At 39.2% G+C, this 23,269-nt stretch overlaps 2 protein-coding genes across 9 annotated transcripts in view; one reads left to right on the top strand and one right to left on the bottom strand.

The window, feature by feature from the left end:
* Positions 1 to 23,269, bottom strand: part of NBEA (neurobeachin) — a 678,339-nt gene that overhangs the window by 186,976 nt on the left and 468,094 nt on the right. For all 8 annotated transcript variants that reach the window (XM_042998658.1, XM_042998776.1, XM_042998897.1 and 5 more), the window contains one exon: positions 17,654 to 17,790. In XM_042998658.1, coding sequence (XP_042854592.1) covers positions 17,654 to 17,790 — 137 coding nt within the window. The remainder of the gene's footprint in view (positions 1 to 17,653; positions 17,791 to 23,269) is intronic.
* Positions 13,795 to 15,062, top strand: MAB21L1 (mab-21 like 1). The gene has a single exon (XM_007097653.2). The coding sequence runs from the start codon at positions 13,983 to 13,985 to the stop codon at positions 15,060 to 15,062; it is 1,080 nt and encodes a 359-aa protein (XP_007097715.1). The 5' UTR covers positions 13,795 to 13,982.

Below are 23,269 nucleotides of genomic sequence, written 5' to 3'. Positions count from 1 at the left end.
TTTTTGAGATACAAACAGAAACAGAAGATGGCGAGGAACTGGCAGTCCCCTACACTCTGGGGACTAACAAATACTACCAACTTTTACTCTGAAACATTTTTCTCAGCATTTCAAAAACCTGATTTGTTTTTGATATTTAGATGCTAATTCAGACAAACATAAAACTAGGTGTTTGAATTAGAGAGAGGCTAGTTCAAACAAATATAAAAATCGAGTGGCTGTACCAACAAGGTGCTGGCAAAAATTAGTGGCGGAGATTATGATTTGGAGAATTCTTCGGAATCAGACAAGGACAGAAGAATGAATCATTTAGAGAATTAGCTGGGTACCAGGCTTCATTAGGTCTAATTATCCCCCAAATATGCTCAGCAAAATGCACTTGGGTCAGCTGGGACCGACACACAATAAGGGTGGGCAAGTTATAAACTCCTCAAAGCACAGAAAGAGTTCATAAAACTACTGCCTGCGCATTTAGATTCATGTGATAACACCTCTTATTGCATAAGCCACCGGATGAAGCAGATGGGATGTTTCTTTTGTAAAAAACACTGGACTTTCTTATTCTCCATTCAAGACACAAACCACGGGAAAGCCAAATCTGAGGCAGGCTCTCTGTGTGTCTAACCGCCTAGATGACACAGCAATAGTAAAGAACATATTAATGAAATACTCTCATATAGGGAAAAAAAACCCCGTGGCAAATAAAAACATGATCTTACACTTAGAGAAGTTTAAGGCTTTAAAATAACACATCACACAAAAGGTTTTTTCTTTGTTTACAACTCACAGTACACTTTATCGAAATAATTAATATTGGTTACCTTTTACTACCTAATCTTCTGAGTATGTTTTTCCAGTAATATATTCATTACTTAAGGAAGGTTTCTTTAACTGTACCAATTCACTCTGGGTTACTGTATCTATTTAGATTTAGGCATTGCTTTTGAAGAAAATAATGGGAGTGGGCCCTGATTGGTGAAACTACTTTAGCTTAATAAAATTATTTTTACACTGACATTAACTTATTAAATATATCACTCTTAAAAAGCATTTGCCTCTCTTTATATTCAGTTATTTAGTAACTATTAGTATCAAAAATGACTCCCAAAATATTGGTGGATCAATATGAAAATTATTCCAGTAACATTGTAACACTCTATGAACACATTTACATTAAAAATTTATTAGCTTTTCTCTGCATTGTTCAGGCATATGGGAAACTTATAGATTCCATTTGCAGACAAAAAGTGGTTGGCAAGGAAAAATTGATAAATACTTCAAAATATATAAAGTACACTTTATACCAAATGGGGCTTATTTGTTACATATTTTGATAAAGCCATGAAAAACTAGGATTAGGATTTCAAATGTTTAGCAAAAGATTCCACAAAGGTTCTGGAATATTTAGTGAGTTGAATCTATCCATATATCTTAAGTGGATTAGCCTCTTTATATACCTAGCTGAACAAAAATAGATTCATTATAGTAAAATTCGATTTTGCTATGAACGTTCTATATGCAGCCTATAATAACTTTTAAGAAGGAACTGTTATCCCTGTTAATTCTTATTCTAAATAATAATATACAACTTGACCATGATAAGTCAAGTCATGGAAAAACAGCTAAAAATGGTAAGATAAAATGAGTTGGATAAATAAAAAAGTCATGTGCTCAGGACTCCATAATATGTTTAAACAAATGTGATATTTGGTGACATCCAGCTGAACATTTGTCAACAGGGTTATGGAGGTACTCCATAAAGTGAATATGACCATGTTTCACTTAACAGAGGCCTCTCCACTCTACATTCACCAATCTACTCTGGGGGTAATAAATTTAGGCAACACACTTGAAGAAAATGATGTATGAGAATGGGTCTTAAATGGTGAGGTGACTTAAAGTATGCTACTGGTGTAATGGCTGAAGGCGAGAGCATATTCAATTTGATATCTTAAATGCTGAATTTAAAGGACTTCTTTTTTGTATACATTTCTTTTAATTTTTTTTTCTTGAGAGAAAGAGAGAGAGAGAGAGAGAGAGCAAGCTGGGGAGGGCAGAGAGAGAGGGAGAAAGAAGTGCCAAGCAGGCTCCGAGCTGTCAGCAGAGAGCCCAACACATGGCTCTAACTCATGAATTGTGAGATCATGTCCTGAGCTGAAACCAAGAGTGGGACGCTTAACTGACTGAGCCACACAGGCACCCCCCTAAATGACTTATTTCCGTTAAAGGAATAAGGCTATAGAGAAGACACCAAAAGGTGATAGATTTAAGGAGAAAAGATTTTGGTTCAATATTAAGAACAGCTTTCTGGGGCACTTGGCTGGCTCAGTCTGAAGAGTATGTGACTCTTGATCTCGGGGTCGAGAATTCAAGCCTCACATTGGGTGTAGGGATTACTTAAATAAAACTTAAAAAGAAGAAGAAGAAGAAAAAAGAACCTTCTAACAATTAGAACTGCCTGTAAGTGTATATCTGAGTAGGTAATGAATTTCTCATTCGTGGAGGTAAAGGTAGAGGCGGGATGACTATTCCTTAGTAATGTTGTAGAGAAAACTCAGGCAGTTAGTGAGGAGGGTTACATTATGTTCTCCTCTAAAGTTCTGGTATAAAATATATGGCTCTTGGAGTAGAATTAGTTTCTTCCTCCCAGCACTAATTGCATGATATAGCTTATAAAATGGTCACTGTAAATTCTACCTAATTTTTATACGTAGCGAAATACAACTTACTAAGCATTAGTACCGGTTAGTAATTATAAATAGAATTCTATAATTAAAACATATAAAGATGGAGCATTTACAACATGAACAGACATATCATTGATAAAAATCCCTATATTGTAGTATCTGTACCAAATAAAAATTTGGTAAGGAATAAAAACAATCGGCATTCAAACAGCTTTCATTGAAACAACTGTATGTAAGTTCATGATAAAAGGGAGTTTTCAACGTGTCTTAAACTAAAAGATGTACAACATTGTGGCGTGTATAACCCACTGATGTCACAGAGTAAAATTATAGGTGTAAAAAAAGTATATGGATATTTTATTCAAGTTAATTGCTGAATTGTTTCTCTTCATCATTTTTATAAAGGTATATCCCATTAATTTAACTTTTATAATGAAACTAGTTCTTTAGGTGAACTAGTACAATTTGATGTTCATTAAACAGTACATGTGATACTAAATAGTTTCTCCCTATGTAATAGATGAACACATCATTGTCGTAAAATAAAAACTTATAAAAAGTGCCTCACTATTTACTCAATTAAAGCCCTCCTAAAAAGAACTTACTCTTTAAAACTCATCAAACTATCACATTCGTAATGTAAATGCAAGCCTCGTAGTTTCTTTTCAGAATAACATCTATCCTAGTAGCAGTTGCCGAAAATTATCTCTGGGTACAGATAGGACATACACGCACGCCCCATGCCTCCATGCAAACGTATATGCCTCTGCGATACACAAGTCTAGACGCTGCAGTGCTAAAAGCAGCTGCAGGCAGACAAACCTCGTTGTGTAATTACTTATGCGACCCTCGGTAACACACTTAACCTTTCTAAACCTCAGTCTCTCCCTGTAAATGGGAACTAATATTTGTTGTGAAGATTAAATGTGATCAAATACTCATGAAGTCTTGGTCCCCATTCCATATCACCCGTTTCTCTCAAGTCATAGAAGTATTTTTTCAAGTGAATTAATGCATATAAAAGTCTTTTGTAAATCTAAAAGAACGTTGCGATTGTATTATCTCATTTAACAGGCAATTTAACCCCCCGCATTACATCATGGTTAACAGCGTTCATTACTGTTTTGAAAAATCCATGTAGGTGTATGTATCAAAATATGACAACAAGTTTCTATACAACAAATCAGAAACCTAAAACAGAAGCTCAAGTTTGGAAATAGGGAAAACAATCGTTAACAATAATTATTCTCTAAATCATTTTGGAATAATCCACAGAGTTTTAGGGAAATTATATAAAAATTTATCCAGAACAGGCTGGGTCTATACACCCGGCAGGAGCACAGACATTTTACCACTCAGGTGAAGATAAGGAGAGAATACATTTTTTTCTCTCAAAATTCCACCAGCCTATTTTGTAGCCTAAACAACACTGATAATTCTCTCAATAATTCACACTACCTGAGTTTTATGCGGAGTTCAAATATACACTCTCGTGCTGCTGTAAAGTATATTTTACCTAGAGTTTCTCATTTAAGAATATTACGGCCTTCACGGATAAAGCCATGTAAATTATACAAAAATTGGAAGAATTTTTAAAAAGTAAGTCTGTGATTTGATCTTGTCCTGATTTTTGTTTTTTAAAGATACAGATATTGAAAATCACAGCTGATAATTTCATTCTGACATGAGTTTAAAAGGTTAAGTTACTATCTGAAGAAAGGTAATCTGGTCGCCTTTCACAGCAGCCTGCAAGCTTTGCAATCTGCATAGAGAGGGGCATTTGTCATCATTAGCTGAGCTGTGACAGCTGGCACCCAGGGTGTCCCAGAATCAAGAAGTGGCAGCGAGACTCTTGGTTTAGGTTGCCATTAAGTGTAGGAGGTTTCTTGAGGATCAAGTATATTTTATAAAAAGCTTTGTGATGTAACTAACAGCAGCGAACATATTTGAATTTTCCGTAACATGGATAATACGATGATAGCACATAGTTAGCAGGTTGCCTCTAGACAACAAGATGCCGGAGTGCCGTATGAATAAACATCCACTGCCTGCCACTTAGAGAGCAAGAATTGTCTGCAGTACCCAAATAGCTCTGGCACACTGTTTCTCTCAAGGTTGGATCAGGGTGATCAACGATTAAGTATACTCAAGGCAACAGAATGAAGATGGAGAGAATAATTCTCAGTGATATTTTAAATTTGGTTGTAAACAGTTCATAACGTCTCAGGAGTGAGCTCGACTACACACCCATTAGAGTACCCATCCTTTCGAGAACATGAATATGAAAATTAAAATCATTCACACAGATGCAATCCTCCAACCGTCCGAGGTGTATACAATCGGTAATAAGTATTTAAAAATAATCCTCGGCCAAAGTTTAAAATCAGAATCTTCTTACCAATTGAAGGTTACTAATTGTGGGCCTGAAACAGTTGTGGTTCATATGGCCAGAAAAGAATTTCTAAAACTAACATTTTATGAATGTTTGTCTTGTTCGTGCAAAACTGCATAAAGCAAAAGAAAGTTTAAGTTAAAAATAGGTTGATCAGGTCTTTGAAAAATAAATATGCTACAACCCCTTTAAAAAATCATCAATGTTTGCAAACATAATCAATAACACTAGGTTTTATATTATTATGTAAACTAGTTTTCCACAAATAAAACTAATTTTTGTGTTAATGTAAAATCTATGCAAATACATGCAGTCATTTATCAGGAAAGCTGACAAGCATTCCATATTGGAGGGGAAATGAAACTGCCTCAAGAATAGAGGCAATTAATTATTTCTGTATTTTTTCTTCTTCTGTCTTGAGGCACAAAAGTTATCCATCCAGTTAAAATAGCAAATGAAATAAAGAGATTTTTTTTTTATTTAAACACATATGGCTTTTGCCTGCAATACTGATCACCACAAGGTCTACAGATGCCCGTGGCTAAATTGTACACTGGCAGATGTACACAGGGGAAAACTGTGCTAATGCAGCGTGGAGAGCAAAACAAATGAAGAACTGAATTTGCTAGTAAAAGAAAAAAAAACACAACAAAAAGCAAAACCCCAAAACCAAAAAAAAAAAAACCCTAAAATTTCCCCCCCTAGTGAGTTATGCAATTTGCTTATCAAATACAGGTTCAGGTTGCACAAAAATTTAACCATTGTCTTTGCAAGAAAGCAGAAAACAATTTTAAATATATGAAAGTGTTTTTATGGACACACACACATATTAGGTATGTGAGTGATGGAGCTAAGTATATTTGTATTTACATGGACAGAATGGCTAGCAATGTTTAAACTTCTCATTCACAATTAAAATCTTATGATATTCAAAACTGCCACAGTGTATGTGTCTGGATAAATACTGTTAGAACTTCCAGTTATTATTATTTTAAAAGTCTATTTAGCCTCAGTCTCTTAAGGTATTATTGAAAACTGTATAGGTTATCATGGAATAAACTTGCAGTGTGATATTACATCCTGGTGGCAAGAATCCTATATTTAGTAGCTGTTTCCTTTTAACAGGTTAAAACAAATGTATACAGGCCAATTCAATCTTTTATTATCTGAAATACTGGGGATGTCTGTGTGTGTGTGTGTGTGTGTGTGTGTGTGTGTGTGTGTGTGTATACACACAGCCTGCATGCACAGGCTATTTTGCAAACCATAAAAAGAGTATACTTTCTAAAAATGGCTTAAGATTATTAAGAAAGCAATAACTTCTTTCTTAATAGGGCTGTAAGCATGCATAACATTAAAATTTGTATTGTAATTGCCAAATAAAAATATAAAACAGAAAGCATTTAAATAATTTTATATCTTGGGGAAAGAAACAGAAGACTAGTTGTACTATTCCAAGTTGTAAAAAGGCAAAATACTTGAAAGAGCATCGTTGTCAATGAACATGTCTGCTCTCCTGTAATTTAAGAATTCTTTGCTTGGAGTCTTTATAACCATCTAAATTTCAGTGACAATGTATATTTATATAAAATTAGGATTAGAGGTATATGTTTCAAGAATGTATATATATATTAATTAATATTAGCTCTAATAAACTCCTTGGCCTTGTCCCCCACCACTCAAAGGGAGGATTAATTTACCGAAATATAATGTACAATGTAATTTAAATACTGAGAGATTTACTTCCCCAGTGACATAAAGCTAGTGACATTACCAATATGCCTCAAATGTTGCTAACTTATATAAGGAATCCCTGTTTCTCAATACATATTTTGACGTGCAAACTATAAGCTATATTCTTAAGTCTAATACGTACATTCATACCAACGTAACAAATCTTAGCAGTTCCTTTGAAAAATGAATCTTTTACCAAGCGTAAAGGTGGTATATATTAAATTCAAACAACCTTCAGGTAAAACAAAAATTGTAAGCCTATTCCTTATCTCTCTGAAGTATCATTTCATACTCTGCCTCTATGTCAGTGTGATCTGATTAAAACTGGCCTTAAATTAGAAACACGATAAAAATAAATAAATTCTAGAGGAATAAAAATAGATTTACAATCTAAAGATTTTTTGAGAGAAAAGTAAAACACCCAGATACTTATAAATGAATCATAGAATTTATGAATGAAAAAATAAAATAGGGGCATAAGGAAACTTGTGGCAATGGAAATATTCTGTTGGTGCCAGCATGATATGACTGTATATATTTGTTAAAATTCACAGAATGGCACATTCATGGGGAAAAACCATAGAAAAGGATAGTTCTGTACACAAAATACACATCAGTAAACCTGGCTTCAATAATAAAAAAATAGAGTTCACATAAAAATCAAATAAAACCATACTTTCTACTTCATTGGTTTCAAATTTTCTTATTAGAAAGACTATGTCTTACAAACTCTGTGCTCTTCGTGCTTTTGATATGATCTAGATGTGTAGACAATAGGAATAAACATGTAGACCAGAAAGTATTAACTACTTATGAATACTTCTGACTTGATATTTTTGACAAACATGGAAAATCGGGCTTTTTAGAAATAATACGTACTTGTATACTAAAATGTGTATTATTAGAAGAGTGAAAATAATCACACATAGGTGGAAATGAAATCATTCTTTAGGTGGTGTATTCTCGGATGTTCGTAATCTCTACGTGTAAAAAAAAAAACGATAAAGAAAATTCCTATTCATAAACTCATTTCCTTCATTTTCTATAAAGCACTTATTTATTATATAAAAATATATATATGATAAGAAATAATAGTTTTTTTATTCAATGTAATTATTCTCTTAAATTATTACTCCTGTTGCTAATCATTAAAAAAATAATAAATCCTGGTTTAGAGGAATTGCTTCGTTCATGAAAAAGTAAGCTCCAAAATGGTAAATTAGATCTAGAAAAGGTTATTTTAGACATGCAATCACTGAATGTTGATTATCTATATACCATACTCTAGCCTCAAGGTCATGTTGAATATTTCCAGTGGCTTAATCACATACAGTATGGGAGAGTAATGAGAGCTATGCAGTCCTGGATGACCCACTACAGATGTACAGATTAAGACACTAATCACATTTGATTCCATTGTTTTCTCTAAGTGCAATAAAACGCAAATGTGCTAAGAGTACCAAGGTTGTGGTCATATACACAAATGTCAGTAAATCCACGTGAATTATGGGTTAAGGAATACCTAGTTTTCATATATTCGTAAAGAAAAGAATCATGTGAGTCCATTTATCTTGCCAGAATATTCCTATAATATCCAAAGGAAAAATAGAGGCTGAAATCTAACAAAATGAATTCGAATTTTCTAGATTATAAAGATTAACAGTGACTTTCTGAAGGGTCTATGAGGAACTGGAACATTGTAATCAACACTTCCTATATAACACTCAATAAATAAATGATTGACCCCAATATCCTTAAATTTTTGGAAAGAGTAAAGAGATCACATTCTATTTTGAGCAATAAGAATATCTTCTGGTTATAACCCTCCACCCCCCCAATTTTTCAGTTCATAGATGCAACTTAAAACATCCTACACCAATATGTACACATTCAAATGAAGTGAGGAAATACACAACTGTCTGAATAACCCAGTCCTTCCATTTTCTTTTTTCTGCCCAGAGACAGGCTTTGGTTGGAATTACCCAGAATGAATGCAAATCCGCAAATCTAGTAGGTACACTTCTAACTTCATCTTTAATCTCAAAGTTACTTTCTTTTCAACATTTATTAGCACCAATAACAAGTTTACTAAGCAACACTGTACGGAAGAAAAGTACGCCCCACAACAAATGTTGACTATCTGATGTGTACTAGGGGGATGAGGAAAAGTGAGGCCATAGCCTTGATCATTCAAGTGAAGAATTAAGGAAATAATTTTTTAAAAAAACTTCAATTATCAGGATGCTCTGGTTGAAGAAATAAAATAGGGTCTAGATTGTGCCAACAGTGACCTCAATTCTCGGCTTCACCGTTTCATAAACCTGATATTAAAATATGAAATAACTGTTTTAAGAAATCATGGAAACTTTTGAAGCTCTCAAGCTATTTTGTTTCAAGTGTTCTTATACGAGGAGTCACAACAAGAAGAAAGGTATAGATGCCATCAAATTAGATTACCAGAAAAACTGCCTCTATTTTACTTTATTTAATGTGACACATAGAGAAAACCCTGCACAAATATCTGTCTTTAATTTCTCTAGTGTAAAAAAAGAAATATATTGTGTCTGGCAGAATGAAACAGATGAAATAGCCTGGGTGCATTTAAAAAACGAAGTGGGGGGAGGTAGAAATCAGATGCGTACAATGAGCCTTCAAAGCCACTCCAGCAGTAGGGATAAATAATTTAATAAACTCAACTTCATATTCTTTTTATCTCCCCAGTGTAATAAGCACATATTAAAAAAATAAAACTTTAAGTTCATGAATACTTGCGAATAGAATAGCAGCCAGCAGATATAAAAAACACAAAACAATATCTATGTGAGCATTTAACATGTATATGTATATTCTCTAACAGACACATTTTTCCAGATGAAAGGTCACAATTGCTTAAATTCATGAACATGTAATTCAAATTTAAATTAGTTTTTTTAAACACAGAAGCCTTGCATTCCTGCATTTCTGCATTTCTCAAGGTAATAATTTTTCTTTAAACCTAATAAGGTGACTATTTACACATTACATTGTGTATCCCATACAAATTAAGTAGGATTACAGAAGGGGGAATAAGTTACTTAGGAAACAGGACCTCAGGAAAAATTATTGTGCCATCGTTATTTTGAATGTTTTGAAATGTTAAGGACCATAATATTTAATTGTTTTGTATTCATTAATACCACTAAAATTTATGATAATGGTGTGTTGGTGACTTTTTTGGATTCTTTTCCTAAATGATACACTTTAAGTCAAGGCTGCCTAGTAACCTAAGTAAATGAAATGAAAAAGTCAAGCCGGTTAGACCTTAAAATCCCAAATATCATTCAAATATAAGCATCTCAAACTATCATTAAATCATGAGAAATCATGAGATTCTTGGCTTTTTTTCCTTTTTTCCTTCAATTAGGTCAGTTTTCTTCAATTATCATTCTATTATTAGCTCACGTCAAAGATGACTGCATAGCATAGCACTGAAAACAATTCAGCGTTTATATCCTAAAGCATTGGACACGCACAAGCTTTTACTCTAGGACTAACTACTAAGATTATATTTATAGTAAAAAAATAATAATAATACAAGACTGAAATCATTAGAGTTGTTTTATAACTTCTCATATAAGTAAATAAATTGATTTTAAGCCATCCCCAGGTAGTAAATAATCATTTGAAATAACTAGTTCAATAGGTCAAATGATATTTCACAAAAAAATCTTATAAAATAACTAAGTTGCTCCCACAAAACTACCTCCAAAAACGCGGCTGAATTACATAAATGTATACTATATATTGTAAATTCTTCTCCATAGGTCATTTCCTTAAAACAAAACAAAAAAAAAAATTAAGGGATAGAAAACACACTCCTCGGATAGTTTAATTTTCCCTTCAACAATGAGAGGTGTCTAAGATCACTGAAAGGATTCAGCTACAGAAGGCAATTCATTTCACGTGTTCAGTGTGATAGAAAATCACTGTGTTGCAGCAACAAGCAGTACTTGGGCTGGAGTATTATTCTAGGGCGCCCAGTTCACCTACAGTGATAACAGCGGGTGGGTGAATCCTGTGTTATGTAAATCACTGTCAGCTCCCAGCGTGAAGGGTGCTGGGGGGAAAGCAGCTCGGAAAACACAGTCCCGGCGTCCTTGGAACTGAATGACTTCACTTGCCTGGAACATTCTAGGACTAACGACTTTCTTAGTCCTTTTCTCACCATCCATTTTTCTTCTTCAAAGTGCAAATCGTTAGTGAAAAGGCCCCGGTTACACCAATTAGTTTGCACAAAGTGCTTCGGTGTTTAGCTTCGCTTTAACCCAATTAAGCCGCACAGCGAGCCCCGAAGATGCGCCACCTGCGCGCTTGGCTCCAGCGAGGCCGGCCGGGCGCCCCTCGCGTCCCTCGCGTTAGACCCACCCGGACCGCCGCGCCACGGTCCCCCCACACGGCCCCGGGGCCTCCGCGTCCCAGGCCGCACGTCCTCGGCGGCCGGGGTATTTGCAGGTGGCCCAGCAAATCGAGGGACGAGGTCCTGGCCGAGCAACTCTGGTCTGCACCCAAGGGACAGAGCGCTGGGCGCAGGGGCCCGCGGCCGCCGACGAGAAAGCGCGGGGCTAGGCTGCGGGCGCACGTGGGCCCGGGCGGCGGCGGGGCTGAGGGATGCGCGGGCAGAGGCCGTGGCCTGGAGCGGACGGGGAGAACCCGAGGACACCGAGTAAGGCTTAGAATAACGCGCACGCAGGAAAAAAACCCCACGGAACAGAGAGAGGAAAGGAGGCTGGCTTGGAAGCGCGGAGCAGCGGGAGAGAGGGGACAGACGCCGGGTGAGGGCCAGAGGCGGCTTTTCCCCTGAGACCAAGGCGCATCTTCGCCTTCTTGGCCTCGGGTCCTGCGGTTCGGATTGGCCTCCTCTTCTTCCTCTTCCAACTGCCAAAAGGTAGCAGTGCGTTCACCCGCAGAGCCTGCGAAGTGGGGAGGGGCTGTTCGCGTGTTCCCAGTCCCTGCTCCCCAGGGAATGGAAGGTTCCTGGGGAATAGAGTAGATGGATGCCATGAGCCCCAAATCTAATGTATTGTTTTAAGCTAAATCTGGAACCTATCACTCTTGGATAAGGAGAAAGGAAATAATAGTTGCCTTTGTGATGCTTGTACCTGTGCAAAAAAAAAAAAAAAAAAAAAAAAAAAAAAAAGCTCAGGTAAAAAGTGGGAGCCCTGAACAAGATCTGGTTCAAAGTGGCTCTGAAAGAAAGTGCCTACAAACCTGTTACCAGGAGTTACAAGATTTGGCTAGAAATACTGTTAATTTTAAAGACACGACATCTAAATTAAAGGTAGGCATTAAAAATCTGCCTGGGTTTTAAAACCACTACATAGTTCCTAAGTAGTATTTATTTCCTTTCCTGTACATGAAGGACACAATTGGTATCACCAGAAAACAAAACCAAAAACATGTTCTACATAAATCCATTCCCCCCTCCTGTATCAAGGTTCCAAAATTTGGAAATGTTGATTTTTCTTTCAAAGTTTTCCAAAATGGCATTTAAATTTTAACACCCTGGATGACTGCAAATTAGTTTTCTTTTACAATCGTAACTGATTTTTCCCTCAATCAAATCACATGAAATCGTATAAAATTAGAAGTCTGTCAGGTCACCACTAAGGACACTTAGGAGAGGAGGTATATCCTGAATTATACATCAATAGGCAAGCCAGAAACCCGGAGCCTGAAAATTTTTGGAACAGTTATCTGCCAGTAGGTCTCATCTCTATGATCTCGCCTTCATTTCACATATTAAAACCCAGCCCACTAGGAACTCACGTTACAACAGTCTCTCGATCACAGAGAGAAGTTATTTTTTAAAGCTTTCTACCAGTGCGTACAAAACTCAGTGTCCTGATTATGTTGGCAAGTCAACCGAAGTACAAAGAGGGCTGCAGTTGGGGACAGAGGGGGAGTGATCCTAAACATTTTTTAAACATCCTAACTTAAAGAGCAGTAGACAACATCTAACAAAACAGTAATTTTCAGATTCCTTTCAACCACTGCAAATGAGGAAAAACCAGAGTTAAAACGCTGCATAACATTAAAACAACAACAACAACAACAACAACAACAACAACATTCTGACATTATAGGAACATCCAAAAAATTACACAGGCATCAGTCCATCTAAAGCCAACTCGCACAGACGTGCAACAGCAAGCTCTCAACCTGCATTTTAAAAGACCTCCAGGATTAAGAGACGTTAATTATCTTATTCTAAATGCAAGTTAGTGACTTTGGTTTTAGAAGACCCCATCTAGTTCGCTAATTGATGGATGACCATTAATACACCTGTATTTGCATTTCCGCGGTAAAAAGACAAGCAGGGCTTTTTTTTTTTTTTTTCAACACAGAAGAGAAGCACTTTGCCAAGTCTTTTCAAAACGTCAATATGCTTCAATTAATACCAAAGCCGAGAGATTCCTCTTGATTTCCAAAACTGTCTAGGTGGCCTGGGTGGTTTTCTGCCGGCAGCAGCCTCCTACCTTTAGTTTGTGTGCCTATATCCACGAGGGGGGATTAATTAGCCGGGCTGGAGCTGAAGGAGGCTGTCGTGACGAGCCCAGTGGCGATTGGCCGCCAGCCTGCCTGGCCCTGCCTTTATAATTTCCACACGAGTGCATCTGGGCTCTTAGACAAACCAACAGCAGCTTCTTCTGACACAGACACACGCACACTCACCCCCGACACACACTCAGCACACTTTTCCTCCGTCTGATTAACAGTCCGGCAGACACGATGATTGCGGGAAGGCGTAAATAAATACGGAGAGGGCCGATTATTTTGACTACGGGAGGAGCTTTGCTGGGTCTCAGCGCAACTTTTGTTTTCACTACTGAGAAGGTGATCTCTCCTTGCGTTTCTCCCGCACAAGGATCCTTTAAAGGAGGAAGAAAGGCCGAGAGAGAGGGGGGCAGAGCAGGCTTTCACTTTCAGGCCGTCCGGGCTCAAAGATAAAAGGAAGGGGGGAGAGCAGCGGGCTGGGAGTCCAGCGCGGCAGCACGTCGGAGAGCGTTTGGGTGCGTTTCTGAGCGCGGCGGCCCGTTTCTCCACCGAAGTTGGCTCCAGCTCTAGCAGCCGCATTGGATCCCACAGCTTACTGCGAGACTCCGGTGTACAATCCGGATCTCTGCCCCAACATGATCGCGGCCCAGGCCAAGCTGGTGTACCATCTGAATAAATACTACAACGAGAAGTGCCAGGCCAGGAAAGCTGCCATCGCGAAGACTATCCGGGAAGTCTGCAAAGTCGTTTCCGACGTCCTGAAAGAAGTGGAGGTCCAGGAGCCCCGCTTCATCAGCTCTCTCAACGAGATGGACAATCGCTACGAGGGCCTCGAGGTCATCTCCCCCACCGAGTTTGAAGTGGTGCTTTACCTGAACCAGATGGGGGTGTTCAACTTTGTGGACGACGGCTCGCTGCCCGGCTGCGCGGTGCTGAAGTTGAGCGACGGGCGCAAGAGGAGCATGTCCCTCTGGGTGGAATTCATCACCGCCTCCGGCTACCTCTCGGCGCGCAAGATCCGGTCCAGGTTCCAGACGCTGGTGGCCCAGGCGGTGGACAAATGCAGCTACCGGGACGTGGTAAAAATGGTGGCGGACACCAGCGAAGTGAAACTGCGAATCCGAGATAGGTACGTGGTGCAGATCACCCCGGCCTTTAAGTGCACCGGCATCTGGCCCAGGAGCGCTGCCCACTGGCCGCTTCCCCACATCCCCTGGCCGGGACCCAACCGGGTGGCGGAGGTCAAAGCGGAAGGGTTCAATCTCCTGTCCAAGGAGTGCCACTCCCTGGCCGGCAAACAGAGCTCGGCCGAGAGCGACGCCTGGGTGCTGCAGTTCGCGGAAGCGGAGAACAGACTGCAGATGGGGGGCTGCAGGAAGAAATGCCTCTCCATCCTCAAAACCTTGCGGGATCGGCACCTCGAACTGCCGGGCCAGCCCCTCAACAATTACCACATGAAGACTCTGGTTTCCTACGAGTGTGAGAAGCATCCCCGGGAGTCGGACTGGGACGAGTCCTGCCTGGGTGACCGGCTTAACGGGATTTTGCTGCAACTTATCTCCTGCCTGCAGTGCCGGCGGTGTCCTCACTACTTCCTACCGAACTTAGATCTGTTCCAAGGCAAACCTCATTCGGCTCTGGAGAACGCTGCCAAACAAACGTGGCGACTGGCGAGAGAGATCCTGACCAACCCGAAAAGTTTGGAGAAACTTTAGAGGACCGTTTCGTCAAGAGCCGAAATGTGATTGCTCTTCTCAAAGACCTAGTTCGGTGTAAACTTCCTGGTCGATTCCTATCTAATATTCCACTTGTCAGTGCAAACAATCTCTTCCTTAAAAAGGAATAACAGTACAGTGTTTAGGCATCATCTCACCCACCCCTCCAAGGGGAGAAGAAGTAGGGAAAGAGGATAGAGAAAAACCCAAACCCACAAGTATTAGAAGACTTCTTTTACGAAGGATTTCTTATCTCCCTCGAAAAGTACACAGTAACACCCGGAAAGCAACCCGGCTGTAATGCAAGACCACAGAGAACACTCTGCCCAGCTATCAAAGGATTATAGCAATCCTGGTGATTTAGGTGCATCTGTCTGTGAGTAAACACCATTTGGATATGCCATCTGAAGGAAAGTGTAATGTATATTTTGGTTTGTAACAAATATTGTGATCTCACATTGTCTTTGAACGTGTGGATGTTGGTGTTTTGTGATTTGGTGAACAGAAGTTAAATTGCCGTTTTGGATACTTCCAGACATTTTCCACTAACAAAGATACCATTTAAAGGTAGATTTCCTCCCGGTACTTTTATCTGTCTTTGAAAGTGTCTGAACTTTAAAAAAGTTTACATTTTGTTTCAAATATAATGCTTGTTCTATTTCTAACATTCCATAAATATACTTGAAATGTTATTTAAATATATTCAAAGAAATTTGAATTCAGCTTATATAATAACGCTTGAATATCTGAATTATATATTTGAAAATGCACTTGAAATACACTGGATAACTACTTTTGTGACTTAGATTTTAATTTCTGTTGCTGGTTTTTATTTAATTAGAAGCTAATAAATGAAGTAAAATAAAAGTTGTTGTGTCTCACTTTAAATTGTTTTTCTATCAAAAGATGTAACGCTTCATTTTGGAAACTGAACCCACCTGAGTATCTTAAACATTTTGAGGAGTGTGCTAATGGAATTATTCAAAATAAAACCTTAAGATACCGGAGAAAACTCTTTGTACGGCTACAGAAGCTAATGATCTACTTATAAGACTATTTCTTTCTATGACAGACAGATTTAAATCTACCCTTGAAAGTCTGCTCTTCTGGACTAGGTTCTGTAGCATTTCTGATAATATAAGGAAAAAATATGTCATGACAGCAAAGACTGTGGAGTTAAAAATCTGACTCAGAGAAAGTGAACTCAAAGTCACAATGAAAGTTTCAAAATTTGTATATGAAAACTAACTATGCTAATAAAATAAAGATTATTTCTGACCACTTTATGTCAAATCTTATTTTATGCAGTTAGTGTTCCATTAGCTGAATAAGTTAATCAGAAACCCAAAATTTATTTTTCCTTTGTAAGGGCAAGCTAATGATAAAAGCATAAAGACAACCTTTAAATTATTTAAAAATCAAATACACTACATTTCAGCTCATTTTAAACATTCCATCCTTTGGGAGCCAGAAGTGTAAGAAGTCCTTTGACTGTCCTTCCAAGTATTTTAATAGTCAACAAGTGCCGAGAGCTAACCACCTACAGGCCCTAAGGTAGGCAGTTAATTCAGGTGAGGGTAGATTTTGGAATTTCGGTTCCTCTTCTACAAATCGTGTTTTATAATACTTTATTTCTATACAAAAATTAAATACAAATAATAAAGTTCTGAATCTGTGGGAGCATTTGTCTCTGACTATTTTAGAATAATTGCTTCTGATAAAGCTTGCAAAGGAAGATCTTTTGTACACTGATGCTTGGATATCTAGCAGGACACTTGAATTCTTAACCTCAGAAAAGTTTACAAACTACAGGGTAACATAAAAGTTAAAACAACAATCACATTGATTTGAAAAGAAAGTGCAGAGGTGTAGGGCTGTCCCAACATCAGGTTTTAAAATCTACACAATAAGATATACTAAATAAATATTTATGCATTTCAAATTGTCCAAATATGTATCTTCTGGCATTACACCCACAGAAGAACACAAACTTTAAATATCTGATTGCTAGTATATATGACCTATACACTTGAAATCGATGCTTCTTAGAGAATTAGTTTCTCCTGCTCTTAAATTCACATGTAAAGCGCATTCTTATTTCAGGAGATGAAAAATGGATGTAATAACGGAGATGAATTTATATTTAAATGCCACCTCGCCCCCCCCCCCCCCCCAGTTTCCTTATAACCTTTTAATGAATAATAATTCACATTTCAATGTACACGTCTGGAAATTAAAAGTGATCTTAAGGTATTTCAGAAAAACCTTCCCAGTCTTCCCAAAGAGCTTGGGATGCTGTACCCCAGAGACTTTGAACAATTGGCTTAACTATCAAGTCTACCCAAGTGCAGACAAAGGCTCTCATGTAGAAAGTATTAAAATGAGCATGCTCTGGTAACGCGGGATTTAAAATCATTAATATATTCTTCAGTCCCATAAAATAGAGCATGTGTTATTTCATTCATTTTATTTCCTATGACAAAGATGGAAACATGCTCCCCTCCCCCACTGTCATTTAAAACCAAGCAAAATTGAAAACCACTTCCTGCCACAAAGCCACCAGGACTGTTTACAGAATCACTCTAACTCACTTTCGTGTCGATCTTCTTGAAGGCAGGATCATCCTCATCTACCTCGAAGTAGATTTCTGTCGTGGTGATGGAGAGAGTCCCCTTGGCCACCACCACAGGAGCGATGAGCTGGGCTGGGGTACTGAGAACCACTGGGCCTGAAAGACAAGGGCACCGGAGTCAGGCTGAATCCCTGTGGCCCTCTCCCGCTCCCTCCCGAAGGGTGCCGCAGGTCTTTATTTTTAAAGATGTACTAAGAAAATGGTGCCTGTGGTCATGCGGCCAGCTCCTCTCGTGTGAGATAAGGTCTGCTTAGCTTTTGCACATTATCTTATAACGAGAGTAGAGATACAGAATCCTATAAAGCCCCAAGAGGTCAGAATACCGAATAAGTGACCCTTAGCAAGAGAGTTGGTAACCTCCGCCTAGAAATCCCACAAATGCCCCGATTCTCCGTGGGGCACCACCGGCTTTGGGAGACCCTAGGCAGTCAGCACTGCCCCCAAAGGCCAGCCATCCGGGAAAGCCCGGTCCACTGGGCAGCGGAGTTCCCCAAGGATGGGCGGGAGGGTGTGAAGGGGTACAGGATCTGGATGTATGAATTCCACTGTACTAACTAAGGGGTTTGCAACTTGCATGAAGATTCACATCGGCGTCCTAAGGCGCGCCACATACGCACGTACACACACACACACACAAGGATATTAAGTACATTTCTTATGTAGAAAAGAACAAAAATCGTAGCAGTGATTTTCACAGAGAATCAGTCAAAAGTGATGAAATTGTAAGACGCTCGAACAAGGCGATTCTCAGAAAAGCGTGCCAAAAGTGCTATTTCTCAACTTTTGAAACTAGAGAAACTAATCTTCAGGAAAAGATGTTTCAGAAAGTGTGCCTACTAAGGTGCCTACTTCGAATTCCCTCAATCTGAGTTAATGTTGAAAATTACGTTTTAGAATATTAATTCAAAGGGGATCACTTAACTGCCCCTTTAAGATTCCCCGAAAGGGGAGGCACTCTTTGCTATCCTGTACACAGACATGGAACACAGAAATTATTCTTTTTTTTATTGTTCTTCTCTCTCTCCCTTTTTTTTTTTGTAGCAAGGTCGCCTTAAGTTCCCCTCCATTCCTCCCCCCCCATCTCCCCCCACGCCCTGAAATGCACATAGTCAAACGAGTCACAGTAACAGTAGGATAAAGGCAATAAAAAGGCAGGTCCCCTGCGGCCGCTCGGGCTCGGGGCCCTCGGCGGCGGCTCCTCGCGGTGAGACCGGCTCGCGCCGCCACCGCCGAGGCCACCGCTGGCAGGCCCGACCCGGCGGGCCCGGGGACTGCGGGGAAGTTCACGTTCCCAGGGAGGCGTGCGCCCCGAGGCCGCTACCGTTCTGCACAAAGCCGGGCCGTTTCTGCCGCGGGAGGCACGGAGAGGGCTCTCGGCCGCCTTCGGTCGCGCCTAACCGGGTGGACAGGAAGCCAACTGCGTCAGTGTCAGCCTTCACCCCCGAGCTGACCGCCTGGGTCACACTAACGCGAAGCCCTTTCGGTTAGTTTATTGCCCTCGGTACCCCCCGAGCCCGCACCGGGGGGCCCGGCCCCGGGGCGCGCGCACTCCCGGCCTGGGTCCCGGGCCGCCAGTTCCCGCCGCGTAGCCAAGCGGAGTCGGGGTCCATCTCGGCTGCACAAGGTTTTTCTTTCCAAAGGGCGAGGCGGTCGATCTGAAGCGCCACTTTAAAGGCTCATCAATCTTAATCTAGGTTGCTCAAGTAATTATGCCCGAATCTCTTGTACGATTACAAGTGGATTTGGGTTTCTATTCCCCAGGCCCTCCTTTGTGTTTATTGGAGGGTCTGTGCGCGCGCTCCGCGGCGCCTCCTGCCTCCCGCGTCCTCCTCGGAATCCCCCAACGCTCGGGCCGGTTCGAACCGCTCCCTTAACCCTTGAGCCACCAGGACGCTCCAGTGGATGCCACTTTTCCTATTTCCTTTCTGGAGAGATCTTGACCGGAGGCTTACTCTCGACTGGGGCGAGGTGAGAAAGAAGGTGATGTGACTGACATTGAAAACAGTGCCTTCTTATACATCGTTGGGCCTTGCTAAAACCTTACAAAAGTCGTCATGCTATATATACAGCGAAGGCTAGTGACTTCTGGTTTAATAGAGGTTTCTGGCATTTGGAGGCGAAGAATGGTCAAAAACATTTAAAATGGCGAACTATTCCTTTTTCTTAAAGAGTAATTTAACATATTCAAGCAATTAAATTGGGAGAAATTGAAAAAAAATCACGAAACACATTATCAAAACCATATACAGTGATTTACTGAAATATATTACGGATTCTAAGTACACGTCTCCGTGAACTTTTCACAGGGAACACGTTCTCTCTACTGGATTCTCTGCGTTTCTGAAAGGACACTGCACTTGCCTCTGCTTTTACTCCAATCTGATTCTATTGAATTGAGATTTTCTGGGGGCTTATAAAAGGACTTCGAACTGGTTCTTCTCTCAGAAAGAGGCGTCATGAAATATTCAGCCTTAATAGTGTGTCATTTTTACCCCTGTCCTTTGGAATTCTCCAATTACAACTTCCAATTCCATAGCATGTTTAAGGAGCACCGAGTCTTTTTGTTGTAGCCTTCAGGGAGCAAACCAGCCACAGAGAGAATACAGAGTTAATCCACTACAGCAATAGAGAGAGCAGATTATGTTTTAATCCCTTTTGGGGGAGCCTCTGGATTTTAGGGATCTGATATTAAAATGTTTACATAAGACACCATCACAAACCAGATCTTCCATGTGGGAGATTTTCCATGTGAAAACCTGGGATCCCTTTTCAAATAAAAACAGTTTAAAGAGGGCAGCATCTGTGGATCCCAGAAAAATGGCGATCTTGCAGACTCTGTCCTGGAAGATAACTGGGTACAAATTCCACCTCCCAATTTTGCTTGGTGTCGTGAGTTCCGGACTGAATGTAGGTATATCCATTCCAACCACTATTATGGCAATAAAGGATATGTTACAATAATGTTCTTAGCACCTACTGAAGTCTAGTGATGGCCATTAAACAGATGGGGGCGGGTCAGAACCTCCTCCCCCATACTGATGCGTAGAACACAGCAGTTTAAAACGCCACCATCTAAAGTGGTGACGAAAGCAACAATAAGCGTTATTTGCTTTTAGAGTTGGCAGGTAATGTTTAAGAAATATTGATCCATCACTATTTCTGAAAGGATAGGGATACTACTTGACATTCATTTCAATGCTAATTTAAAATCTGAACTAGAACAAAGATCACCCAAGCATAATGAAAAGAATCTTTAAATGAATGAACTTCTCTTGAGAGTTACACCATCTTTAATCAGTTGAGATGGTAAACCTAGAGTAGAAAATACACATGTTTTATATTTGGAAAGGGAACGATTCATCAAATATATTTAAAAAGTAGAATGTTAAAAAATACTTGTGGGTTTGGATGATTCCACTGAAAACAAAATTTCAAGTCTGGAAATCTTAATAGTACATCAACTTTCTAATAAAGCTTTACAGTGTACAAGGTTCTTTTACATCATTTTTACTTAACTACTAGTTCAATATTGACAGTTTTGGGGGCTATGGATGTGTCAATACCCTCTTGTCAAAGACCGCCAGGAACACATGTGTAGCTGAAGAAGTCGGGTTTACTGCTCAGTGCAATGAGGGAGAAACGGGCAACTTCATAAGGGACTTTGTAGGATCTGGGCTTTGGTTAAGTGATTCTGAGAAGACTTCAAGGAGCTTGGCTTTGCTCTGAGTTGGGCTCTGTCGGGAAGCAGGGATAATTCTGTGATTATGGGTCTTAATAAATCTTATCTAGAGGGATGGCGGGCAAGATCTAGGCTAAAGCTATAATTAGCAAAGAAGCAGCAGTCCCCCATATAAACCAGGAGATGGGCGGGGGAATGTTTGGTATTTAGGTGGTATGCAGAGTGACCTTGCTTTTGTCAATGCTTGCACAAAATTATAAAGTTATTTTTTGCCTCACATCATCATCATGAGTTCTTGTCTGATGCTGGTGTTCTGTGAGATTGTTTATGACCAATAAGAAAACACCAGGGCCTAGCTATGAGCTCCATACTAGCTCCTGACAATACTGGGCTTCCTCATAAGGGTCAGGCAAGTTTCCAGAGGTCAAGGGCTGCTTTTCTTTTTCTCACATACAGGAATTAGTCATTTTTAGGGGTGTCAGTAACATACTAACAGGCATTAACAGGCAACTATGGCAGTTTTTCAAACAAGGCTAAGATTCTTTACAAGTTTCAATATAAAGTAGAACTAAGACTATATAGGGACAAAGAGCTGAAGTTGAAAGAAAATTGGCATCATTATAATTATTTGATGAATTTCAACTGGCCAAACCTATATTTAGTGTACATGAAGTTACAATGAATTTTAGTATCACTTGAATACTTTCTAAACTTAGTTTAATATTAATAAAAGTTTTATTAACTAGATAGATTTTCTTCAACCTCAATTACTTTAAAACTACATATTCAATTTGCTCTAGGAACATGCAGAAGATAATTATTTGGGGGATAATAAACATTGACTAATCTTTATAAAATTATTAAACTTAAAATCCTGACATTACTTAGAAGAAAAAGAACTAATCTGAAATCCTTTGTTTAGTGGAAGAAGGTATCATTCCAAAAACAATTAAGATAAAATTTTAATATGGAAGTAATCTTTATAATTTCTTCTATAATATGATACAATTTGTAGGAAAAACTCCTAGAGTGAATAGCTGAACACATGTAAAGTATCTACCTGCAATGGACTTCTATTACTTTTAAGTATGGCCATATCAATTTAAAGAAAACATTTCCCCCATAGAATTCAAAGAATAACATGCTTTAATCTCAAAACAACTTAAAGGGAACTAATGAAGAATATAAGAGAGCTGGGACTTTGTTTTGAAATCTTAGGAAAGCTTTAGGCATAAAGAAAATGGAGGTGTTTGTGTATGTGCCTGGGGGAGAGGGAGTTAAGAGGAAATGTTAAGATCTGAGATTTCTATTAGCCAGGATAGTTCCCTGATTTCAAGCATTTGAAATTCCCCAAGAAAAAAGATAGGATAGTAACAAAATCTCTAGACAGTGACTCTTTTCTTTATGTACAGAAAATATTGATAGTGGTCCAAATATAATTTCAGAATAATAATCCTCTGAAGCTTTCAAAAACTTCTTGCAGGAAAATAGTTACAGAATGTTTATGCTTGAATCAAAAAAATATAATGTGAACAACTAATGGAATACACACTGTAAGAGTTATGAATTTAACTTCCAGCATTATTTTCTCCCTCCCTCCCTCCCTCCCAAACACACACACACACACACACACACACACACACACACACACACACACACTATTGATTACAAACACTCTATAAACCTGATTTTTTTTACAAAGCTCACTGTGTCCAAGAAGTAGCTTCTTAAGCTCTTTGGTGACTTCTTGAACATAATCTGCCTTTATTTATACATATTTTTAAGTTTATTTATTTGAGAAAGAGAGAGAGAGAGAGAGAGAGAGAGAGAGAGAGAGAGAGACAGCACACATAGACACATGAGTAGAGGAGGGTCAGAGAGAGGGGGCAGAGAAAA

The sequence above is a fragment of the Panthera tigris genome, chromosome A1, assembly GCF_018350195.1.
Source record: "Panthera tigris isolate Pti1 chromosome A1, P.tigris_Pti1_mat1.1, whole genome shotgun sequence".
Lineage (NCBI taxonomy): Eukaryota > Metazoa > Chordata > Mammalia > Carnivora > Felidae > Panthera > Panthera tigris.
Note: the sequence above shows the minus strand (reverse complement) of the source record. Positions and strands in the feature narration are given on the sequence as shown.